Below are 11,039 nucleotides of genomic sequence, written 5' to 3'. Positions count from 1 at the left end.
GTCACTATTATGAGATTAAAAAGTTATAAATATGAGACACGAAGGTCATAAGTGTGAGATAAAAAAGTCAAAACTATAAATTGTCGAAATTATGAGATAAAAACCCATCATAATTATGAGATTAAAGAAATTGAAAATACGAAATAAAAAGGCACTATTATGTTATAAAATGTCATAATTATGAGATAAAAAGTCGAAATTACGAAATAAAAAGTAACAATTATGATATTAAAAAAGTCATAATTATAAGATTATAAAAGTCATAATTATGAGATTATAAAAGTCAAAATTATGAGATTAAAAGTCAAATTTATGAAATAAAATGGTAGAAATTATGAGATGCGATCAAATGCTGACAATATCAGATAAAAGTCAAAATCACGAAATGAAAAATCAAAATTATGAGATAAAAAAGTCAAAATTATTAAATGAATAACTCGAAATTATAAGATAGGAAAGTCGTAATTATGATACCAAAAGATGAAAATACGCAATAGAAAAAGGCATAATTATGAGATCACATTATGAGTCACATTACGATTTAAAAAGTTACAATTAGGAGATAAAAAGTCATAATTATGAGATGTAAAAGCCAAAGTCAAAATGATGATATACAAAACTGCGCATGCGCAGCCTTAGGTGGCACTCACGTGCACAGTTTAGATCTAATAATTTGGACTTTTATTGTCTAATAATTTTCACTGTTTGTCTGATAATTTTGGGATAAAAACGTCATAGTTATGAGATAAGAAAGTCATAGGTATGAGATTCAAAAACTGATAAGAAAAGAATTGAGGAAAAAAGAAATAATGATATACAAAAATGCGCATGTGCAGCCTTGTTACTGTTGCAGTTTTGCAACCAGAGGACAAAAAGTGCTCTTGTCACTTCCAGCTAGCTGGCCCACAGTGAGGCGAATCGGAAGTCTGATTGGTTTAAAAAAAAACACAGCCTCATTGCGATAGTGTTTATGCCATGGACCATCACTCCTGATTCCTAAATTACATTGATATGGCAACATGTAGAAGCTGAAACCTGATTGGATAAAAAATATACATACACTATCAGAGGCAGTGCAGCCAAGAATAAATAAACTTAATGGAACAAATTATTGAAGTGAAGTTGTAAATGTTTGTCAGTGCTTCTGATGGTTTTTAGGCCAGCAGAGAAGGCCTTGCTGGCCCTGATTGTGCACCGCTGCTTTTTTTGCACTCAAATTTGCATTTTCTGTTTTCATTTTTCAGTTGAGTCTACACTGTATAAATACATAAATATTCCTATTCCTCATATTTACAGAAAATAATGAAGGATTGCCGTAAGGGTGTAAGGAGGTAAGGATGTAAGGATGCAGGTGGAAGTGCAGTAAAAGGGGCGTTGTTGGGTTTCAATGAGAGATTTGGGACGGCCCCCTCCTGGCGGGCTGCACCAATCACGTGCGCCGGACGGGCATGAAGTGTCTCTCCCACTTTGGGTCCCGTCAGAACTTTGGAGTTCTCCTGCGGAAGAGCATTTGCACACTTAAAGATGGAGAAATCCAAAAACTTTCGCATTGACGCTCTTTTGGCGGTCGACAGTCCCAAAGCGCAGACCTCTCCTCTGGCTCTGGTCACCTCCTCATCCTCCTCATCCTCCATCTCCATCCCGTCCTCCGGAAGCGTCGCCGCCTCCGAGCTCAGCAGCCCCGGCGAGCCTTTACGCACGGAGACGCCGTCCCCGCCGAGGATCTCCAGCCACGGCCTGATCCCCAAGCCGGGCTTCCTGGGCAGCGCGCACGGCCTGGTAGGATTACACCCGCCCAGCAGCGCGGGCATCCCGGCGCAGGCGCTGTACGGCCACCCCATGTACACCTACTCCGCGGCCGCCCTCACGGCCCAGCACCCGGCCCTGCCCTACTCGTCCTACCCGCATCACCATCATCATCATCACCAGCAGCACCACGGCGGAGACATCAAGCTGACGGCCAGCACCTTCCAGCTGGACCACTGGCTCCGGGTGTCCACGGCCGGCATGATGCTGCCCAAGATGTCGGACTTTAACTGTGAGTACAAAATGTTGGGATTATCTTTAAAATATCAATTTCATTCATGAATAAAATGGAATAAATATATTCTAATACGATTATAAAGAATATCAGGTAGACTTTTATCACGTGTGATAAAAGGTGATTTAAAGAAACACTACGGAGTGTCCATTCAGTGGATATGCGTCTTCTATAGAGTAGAATGATGTATACAAGGTGACAGATGGATGGCTTTTGGGAGAGGAACTAAAATGGAGAGATAATGGACAGAGGGAAAGTGTCAGCAGGCTGTGAAAGCCACAGTGGACATGTTACTTGCAACCACACACACTGGCTGTTTTGTCCGCCCTCCTTCTCACAGATTTGGGTCAAAACGAGGCGGGGAATATTTCTTCTATGGGACACATTCATTATTAGGAGTCATTCCAAACATATGGAGATGATGCACTGTGAATGATTCTAAGTTGAGTAATAGTAGTCCAATGTTTGCAGCCCAGGCACAGTCCAACCTGCTGGGCAAGTGTAGAAGACCAAGGACGGCCTTCACCAGCCAGCAGCTCCTGGAGTTGGAGCACCAGTTCAAACTCAACAAATATCTCTCCAGACCCAAACGCTTCGAGGTGGCCACATCCCTCATGCTCACCGAAACACAGGTACGAGTATTAGTATTGGTATTAGTACTAGTATTAGTATTAGGATGAACACACATCCGGCCAGGAGTGGACTTTATTAAATCCTCATCATTCATTTCCCGGGTCAGACCTTTCCAGCACCTCCACACTGTACATTCAATGACTTATCTATACATAGTGTTCATTTTTACATATTCTTTCTTTACATGAAGTACACATTTTAAAATAAAATCAAGGTAATTGTATATTGTTAATATAAATCAAAGTAATTATGCATGTTGTTGAATTAATACATACAATTTAAATCAAGGTAGCGAAGGTCGTTATGTATGTTGTCAACTTAAATCAAGTCAATTGTACATATTGTTGAATAAATTCAAGTAAATTATAGAAATTGGTCAATGAAATAAAAGTAATTATGCATGTTAACTGAAATTATGTTATTTATACACGATGTTGAATAAAATCAATGATGATTTTGATAGATGATAGAAATTGTTCAATAAAATCAAAGTAATTATGTATACTGTTAAATTAAGTAATGTTAATTGGAGACATTGTTGGATAAAATCAAGTCAATGATAGAAATTGTTTACTGAAAACAATGTAATTATGTGTGCTGTTAACTTAAATAATGTTAATTATAGACATTGTTGAATAAAATCAAGTAAATGATAGAAATTGTTCGATGAAATCAAAATAATTATATATACTGTTAACCTAAATCAAGTGAATTATCCACATTGTTGGACAAAATGGAGTAAATGGTAGAAATTGTTCAATGAAAACAAGGTAATTATGTGTGCTGCTAACTTAAATCAAGTTATTTATCCACATTGTCGAATAAAATCAAGCAAATGATAGAAATTGTTCAATGAAATCAAAGTAATTATGCGTGCTGTTAACTTAAATCAAGTTAACTATACAGATTGCTGAATAAAATCAAGTAAATGACGCAAATTGTTACATTTAATCAAATAATTATGCATGTTGTTAACGTAAATAAAGTGAATTACACAGATTGTTGAATAAAATCAAGTAAATGATAGAAATTGTTGAATGAAACCAAGCACATAAAAGTGTTAAATGAGCGTTAAAAGAACATGTTATAAAAAACATTCCAAAACAAGCCCCATTATGGACTACAACATTTCAAAGCAATTTTTGTGGTATTTTTCATGCTAATGTTTTTCCTCTGCCCGCGTTGAGCGGTTTTCTTTGCGCTCAGGTGAAAATCTGGTTCCAGAACCGCCGCATGAAGTGGAAGAGGAGCAAGAAGGCCAAGGAGCAAGCCTTGCAGGAGGCCGACAAGCAGAAGGGCAGCAAGAGCAAGTGCGAGCAACAAGAGGTGGACTATGAGAGCAGCAAAAACGGCAGAATCAGAGACTTGAAGGACAGCGACGAGGACGAGGACGAGGAGGCCGAGCGCTTCCTGTACAACTCCTCGGACTGTTCTTCGGACGACGAGAGGAATCGAACGTGTGGCCTCAGCCCGCAGCCTTGAGAGGAGCCGATCCAACCAGCAGGACTTTGCATGTAAAGCTGTCTTTGTTTCATAGAAATATATGGTGTATATAGATGATATGTATATATATATATATACAAATATATATATGCTGAGCTGCACTGGACTGACTGCATGGTTTCTATGCAATATCATCGAATACTAGTTTATTTTTATATGCTATATTTATAATAAAATAGATGCATGCTAGCTGGATTGTGCTTTAGTGCAAAAGACGGGAAATAAAAGGTTTCTTCTTGGGATTTATGATGGATGGCGGAAGACATGTTTGTCTTCTGGCTGACAGCCGGGGTCATGGGAAGGACTGGTAATGGCGCTGTCGGATGTGTGCAAACTCACACTGAGCGCAAACAGCAAGAACGAGCTACATTTGACGCCACACCACCAATGGACACCACTGGACAAGCTGCTCTTATTCCCCCGCAAAACATCCAAATATTTCATCTCATATTTCAAATTTATTTCGTCTTTTTGGAATTGGAGTCTAATGTACATTTTTATTATTCATAACATTACTCTTGTTTGTTTTCATTTTATTTTTCATACTTTGGGGTTTGGGGTGCGTGGTGGATCTACAAGCTGATGACATGTCAATATTTAAAAAAAATGTATATGTCACGTTCCAATTGAAAGCATTTTTGAAAGTGGAACTTAGATGGAATCCACACTGCAAATTTTCCCATAATAAAATTCAGTGTAAAAAGTTAGTAAGCCAACATATTCTATATTTGTTCATTTCCAATTTGTGTGATTGCAGCTGACTTGCACGTCAAAGCTATTGTAAGGATTCTGAAGGAGTGTTTGTTTGACTGCATGAAGGGTTCAGACCAGGGTCAGACCCGACTAGGCCCCTGTAGAGCAGGTAAAGGCAAGGGTGGGGGGGCACAATGGCCCCAGTGATGCATGCTGTGACTGGATAGATATGTATGTGATCCCCAATTCTACATCTAATACTCCAGTATGTGAAATAAGTCATTCAACATAAAGCACCACGATCATTTTTTTAATCTAAAACAAATATTACACAATTGGAGATCTGCTAAAGGGGAAAAACATACATGGTATATAAATATAAACATCAGTCAATGAACATCTCTGGTCTGGAGAACAAAGGGGAGGTCCTCCGTCTTTGTGGTGTTTTTTTTTGTTACAGCCTGACTTTGGCGTCTTTGGCCTCCATGGCTTTGGTGGCGATGTGAGCGCGTGCCGACAGCATGGATGCCTGCTCTTCTGATTCCTGCGACGGGCCGTTCTTCAGCAGGAAGTGGCTGATGAAAAGCTTCAAGCCTTCCCGCAGCATGGCCAGGTTGGGAATTCCAGAAATCCTGGCAGGTGTGCAAAAAAATTAGGGATATTGATCAGAGGTACCGAGCTTCCAATTCTGTTAATATTATCATGATGGTGGTGTATAATATATGGTGTATATGTAAGTGAAGCAGACCTGGTGACGGCTAATGCTAATATACCGTATAGGTCATTTCAACTGTTTACTTATTAGACGAAGACGGGAGAAGAAAGAGAAGGTGACCTACACTGTGATGTGTGGATCCATACGGAAACATCGATATTTCTGATACCAGCTCTTCATGTTCTAAAATCGATTCTCAAATCAAAATGTCGATACTTTTGATACTTTTGATGCCATTCCCTGACCGATTGTAAACAGAGCCACGTTTAGCAATAATAATTAATTCTTATAGTTCTTAATTCATTTTTTTACATTGTTTTATTAGTTTACTTATAAATTAATGACTTAAAATGAATAATTTAGTTAAATTTATAATTTATTTAATGAAGAAAGTAACAAAAAGTCCTCTACTCTTTACGCCATCTGGCCAAAGATATGAGGTGAACTATGGCAAACGACATCAGTGGTGTTGTACATCGCCATCCACCTGGCCACGCTCACCTCGCAAATATGGCGACAAGATCCTCAGGCTCCGTGTCTTTGAGTAGTCTCGTCAGGAGCTGACGCAGGAAGCGCACTTTGGCCTTGTCCAGTTCTCCAAACTCTATGACCTGCACACCAAACACAAACACCATCAATAGTGACAAATTCAATTCAACACCAAGATCTAAAAATCGAAAAAATGATGTTAATTGCAAACAATGAATGGCCTTATATTTGGCACAACGAGGAAGGAATGACATAGATTACTTTAAGTAAGGACAGCGAGAGGCACTTCTTCTGGAGGAGGTGGGTCACCAGCGGGATCAGGTTGCTCACAGTCCTGGCGGGAAAGTCGGAAAGCTCCCTGAATTTGTCCCACAGGCTGAACTGGAAGGTCATCTGGGAAAACAATGACAACGCGTGAAAAGCAAACTTTCCCAGGCTCTTTGAAGAGGACAATGGTCATGGGCTTGGGACACAAGGAGGAAGTGTTTATCGTCACGGGGGAGAGGTGTGACACGCCGGGTCGCACGAGGTTCGCTGGCAGGTAATCATTAGCATGCAGACTTATTAGCACTCGAACTACAAAACCTACAAAGAGGATAAAAAAAGGTTCCTTGTCGTACTTGAAAGCGGCGGTCGTGAGTACAGAACTTCTCTGCCAGCACAGCATAAAAGGCATTGAAGGTCTTCTCCTGCAGACAGCAGTCCATCAGAACATGGACAATTTCCCTCTCCTGCTTGTCCTTCAGTCCCATCCTTCACACACACAGCATCAGGGAGGCTTTAAAGGTCACATTTCCTTCCAGCAGACGTGAGCATCAACTAACCTGAGCAGCTTCTCAAAAGCATCCAGGAAATCCTCGCTGGTCATGAGCACGCAGAAGATGTTTCTTCTGACCTCAGTATTCATCCTCTGTTTTCGGGCCAGCTCCAGAACCTTGGCGCTGTACTGAAACAATCATTACGACTACTACTGGAACTAAGAACAATAAATGTCCTGTGTGTTTTGGAGCACTCACTTGTCCTTCACTGCCGCTTGTGTTGGACGTCGTGTTCCCCTGGTGGCCGATCATAGGCGCTCCACTCCACGAGGAGCCCACGATCCACCAGCGGCCCACCTGATTGGCCGCTAGCAGATTGTACAGGGACACTCTGAGCTTCATGTCACTGCCTGCGGCGTTACGGTGGATCTGTGTGGCACATTTAGCTCAGGGCAACTTCAAGCTTTCCCATGAAGTCATCACAGCTACTGACATTTCACAAACGCTGGACTTCAACAGCAGCTCTTTGGTGCCACTTAGTGGCGCAAAAGGAAAATACCATTAAAATCTATATGAGGAGGTGGATAAGGTGGTGTAATGTTCGACTGTACCCCATACATTGCTCTAGTAATGTATATAATTGAGGAAAAAAAACTGAGTTGACCTACCAGAGTCCTCTGCAGCTTCTTCAGTTTCTCCACAGGCTCAGGATCGTAACCCGGGATCTTGCGCATGTCATTGTTCTTCAAAGCCAGCATGGTTTCCAACATGAACCGCACCTGCAAACATCATTTTCATGTGCTGTATCAGCAGCATATTCACAGTAGAATTTTTATTTGGTTCATTGCCTACTCTAGTTTGATCCTGGAACTTCTTGCCCAAGTCGGCCGCCTTGTGTTGGGCTTCAGAGATGAGCTCCTTGAGGGCCAGGGCGTCATCCTTCCTCAGGGAGAAGCCGACATTCTTCAGCACGAACAGCACCAGCTCGATGTCCTTCTCTGTGAAGGCCGTCACCAAGCGTCTGAGGATGTCGAAGATGAGGAGGGAGTGCACCACCTGGAAGTTGTAGAGGTGGGCCACAATGGCCACCAAGTTGTCGCACTCTTTGCCCTCCCTTGGCTGGTTGTACAAGTCGTCAAACATGTGCACCACTGTCTCCAGAAAATGGGCTCCTACCTGGAATATTACGACATGTGTTTGTGGAAGCTTGCACTCCTTTCACAAATGACAAAGAAGCGCTTTTTACCTCCACGCCAACAGCGTGATGGAGGACGCTGACGAGGAGGACGTGCTCCATCAGCAGCCTATCAGGCATCAGCGTTGGGGTGACACAGGCTGCCAGGAGCACCTCGGTCAGGGTGTCGTTCATGTCCTTTCTGCTGCAGCTCATGTAGAGCGCCTCCAGTTGGCTGCTGATGGACGACATGTTGGGCTCACTCAGCCTGCAGGGACGAAAAACAAAAATGAGTCAAGGTGTTGACTTCCTTAGTTCACATCAGCACATAACCAGTGCTTCCCATTAGAATCATGTCAAAGCACACCAGCAAACACCAGTACTGTATGGAATGCTAACAGGATACACAGGTTCTGCCATCTTGTTCTGCCTGACGCTACACATTGCAGGCAATGGTAAGTACATCAGTAAGACAGTAAAGACAGTATTTGTTGTCAATACATTTTTAGACCAATTGGAATGACACATTAGAGCCCTGTAGACATGAAATAACAACCCTATAGTAACTATAGAGTGTCCCTACTTATCATGTCTACTATAATGCATATAGTGTGCCTGACACTACACATCACAGGCAATGGTAAGTACATCAACAGACACAGTGTTAATAGATTTTTGGACCAATTGGAAGGAAACATTAGAGCCATTTAGACATGAAATAACACCTCTATGGTAAGTATGGGTTGAAACAATTAGAATGAAACATTAGAGCCCCCCAGACATGAAATAACTCTGCTATAGTAACCATAGGGATGTTAATAGATTTTTGGACCAATTGGAATTAAACATTAGAGCCCTATAGACATGAAATGACAACCCTATAGTAACTATAGGGGTGTTGGACCAGGGTGTTGGACCAATTGGAATGAAACATTAGAGCCCTCCAGACATGAAATAACACCCTTATAGTAACCATAGGAGCGTTATTTCATGACCAATTAGAATGAAACAGAGCCCTCTAGACATGAAATAACACCCCTATAGTAACCATAGGGGTGACACCCCTATGGTTATTATAGGGGTGTTATTTCATGCAGCCTTATGATGGTGATACTTTTGCAGGGGTCTCTTCTTATCTCCATTTTATAAGTGTACCTAATGAACACTGTAGAATATCACATATCAATCACGTCTTTCAATGCCCTATATGTGCATTTTAGTCATTTTTATGGATAGAAATATTTCAATCAGGCAATAAGTAGTATTGCTGTACAAGTCTAGAGCACCCTCTTGTGGCTGTGAGTGCAAAGCCCCCCAAACAAAAACCCCATAAACATACATATGTCACTGCAGAGTATAAGTCGCAGGACCAGCCCAACCACAAAAAGAAAAAAAAAACGTCCAAAAAAACGGCAATTAAATTTGAAGATGCATATTCCAGACTAATAATAATAACTAATAATAGGCCATATTCAACCAGGAAACAGCATGCTTTCTTCATATATTTCTGAAAAAGCATAGAATGGAGTTAAGCTAGGAAACTCTAATCACAAAGTCACTTTGTCTCTCCTTTGAGGGATGTGTGGTTTGAGAACGACAGTGTGTCAACTAACTACCTGTTCACAAGGCCTTTGACGTTCTTCCTGAGTTTTTCCAGCTCAGCTTTGCGTTCGTCACCTGCAGCGTTTCGCATTTGAGGGGGCACATACTTGCCAGCATCGGAGGCACCCTAAAGATGAGAAGATAATCATGACATATGTTACAAAGATAAGGTGTGGTGGGGATGAATGTAGGTATCCTCACAGTATTTGGGTTGGACTCTGGCGGTTCTTCATTTATGTCTTCAGGATCACTCTCATGTTGGAGTTCTTCATCCATTGCCTCCTCTTCACTGGTCACTTCATCCTCCTCCTCTGGCACATTGTCTTCATTACCAGAAGAATCCATATCTTCTCCACTGCTTTCACTCGCCGCATCCCCTTCCTCCTCCTCTTCCTCATCTGAGGGCTGTGAGGTGTCCTTATCCAGTTGTTCAAAGTTGTGCTTGGCCAGATCCATGTTGTCATCGCTGTCGTACATCCCAGCTGCCAAAGTGTCAGAGTCCAGAGCACCCAGGATGTAGTCAAGGCCATCCGCCACAAATGACTGAGGCAAGTTTTTCTTGTTTTTTCTCTTGTTCAATTTCAGGTAGCGCTCTAGCTTCTTTATTTCTCTGTCCTCTTGTTCGTTTGCCTCCAATAAGGCCTTCTTTCTGGTCTCTTGCAGCTTGTTGGGTTTCTTTGACGAGGACATTTTAGGCTTTTCTGCTTCCTTGGCATTACTTCCGGTGTCTTTTTTATTGGTCGCCTTTTTTGGGGGCGATTGTTTATGAACAACTGTTCCGGAGGGTTGACCATCGCCACCGGGCAAAGTGACAGTCTTTTTACCTTCATAATGACTTTTCATTCTGGCTTTCTTCAGTTTTCGCTTCTCTTTGCGAAGCTGCTTCCTGCTTTTCCGTTGAACGAACTTCAAGCCGGTGTCATTCCCTGCCGCATCCGCACCACTCCTGCTTTTCACAAATTCATCCACCGCCACTATGTACTTCTGCAACACTTTGCTGCCGTTTTTCTTTTTTCCACCCACCTTCCATTTCCCTTTCATGTCAGCAGCGTAGGAAAAAGAAATTAGCCTTTCGATTTGGATATTGGCTAGCTAACTGTCAAGCTTTTGTTTACATTCGACCTGCTAAACTTGAAAAGGTAAAAAGACCATCCACGCCAGGAATCACAGAGAAGAAGTGACACAAACCCTAAGCAAATATAAAGTATTCAATTAAAGAAACCGAGGGTTAGTTTAAACTACTAACACGCACATGTGCCGTCCTGAGCAAACGCGGATGTGAACGCCCTCACGTGACTCCTTTTTCCGGTCAGTGTTGCCAGATGGGAAATAACAAACGCTCGTGCTTGCCAAACGCTTACAATTCTCGCAGGGAAACTATCGTACATACCCATTTTCTCATCGCATCGGACACAGTACCACAGTACAACA

At 41.9% G+C, this 11,039-nt stretch overlaps 2 protein-coding genes across 2 annotated transcripts; one reads left to right on the top strand and one right to left on the bottom strand.

The window, feature by feature from the left end:
• The first annotated feature begins 1,524 nt into the window (after positions 1 to 1,524).
• On the top strand, positions 1,525 to 4,156 carry mnx1 (motor neuron and pancreas homeobox 1). The gene is made up of 3 exons (XM_058060414.2): positions 1,525 to 2,038; positions 2,513 to 2,673; positions 3,881 to 4,156. Exons 1-3 carry the CDS (start codon positions 1,525 to 1,527, stop codon positions 4,154 to 4,156), a joined length of 951 nt encoding a protein of 316 aa, XP_057916397.2.
• Positions 4,157 to 5,159: 1,003 nt separating this feature from the next.
• nom1 (nucleolar protein with MIF4G domain 1) lies at positions 5,160 to 11,012 on the bottom strand. The gene is made up of 11 exons (XM_058059933.2): positions 9,810 to 11,012; positions 9,623 to 9,735; positions 8,079 to 8,274; positions 7,685 to 8,008; positions 7,501 to 7,611; positions 7,091 to 7,261; positions 6,899 to 7,020; positions 6,695 to 6,827; positions 6,336 to 6,467; positions 6,087 to 6,196; positions 5,160 to 5,502 (listed from the first exon to the last, which is right to left on the bottom strand). Exons 1-11 carry the CDS (start codon positions 10,647 to 10,649, stop codon positions 5,325 to 5,327), a joined length of 2,430 nt encoding a protein of 809 aa, XP_057915916.2. The 5' UTR covers positions 10,650 to 11,012; the 3' UTR covers positions 5,160 to 5,324.
• Positions 11,013 to 11,039: the final 27 nt, after the last annotated feature.

Source organism: Doryrhamphus excisus, linkage group LG7, assembly GCF_037039965.1.
Source record: "Doryrhamphus excisus strain RoL-2023G ecotype Guam linkage group LG7, RoL_Dexc_Guam_v1.1, whole genome shotgun sequence".
NCBI classification, from domain to species: Eukaryota; Metazoa; Chordata; class Actinopteri; order Syngnathiformes; family Syngnathidae; genus Doryrhamphus; species Doryrhamphus excisus.
This window is presented reverse-complemented; position numbering and strand designations above follow the sequence as displayed.

Coding starts and splice junctions, on each gene's coding strand:
- nom1 (XM_058059933.2), bottom strand. CDS start 10,649: ATGAAAGGGAAATGGAAGGTGGGTGGAAAAAAGAAAAACGGCAGCAAA. Junction 7,612..7,684: donor AGTTCCAGGATCAAACTAGA/GTAGGCAATGAA, acceptor TGATGTTTGCAG/GTGCGGTTCATGTTGGAAAC. Junction 6,468..6,694: donor CTCACGACCGCCGCTTTCAA/GTACGACAAGGA, acceptor TTGTTTTCCCAG/ATGACCTTCCAGTTCAGCCT.
- mnx1 (XM_058060414.2), top strand. CDS start 1,525: ATGGAGAAATCCAAAAACTTTCGCATTGACGCTCTTTTGGCGGTCGAC. Junction 2,039..2,512: donor CAAGATGTCGGACTTTAACT/GTGAGTACAAAA, acceptor CAATGTTTGCAG/CCCAGGCACAGTCCAACCTG. Junction 2,674..3,880: donor TCATGCTCACCGAAACACAG/GTACGAGTATTA, acceptor CTTTGCGCTCAG/GTGAAAATCTGGTTCCAGAA.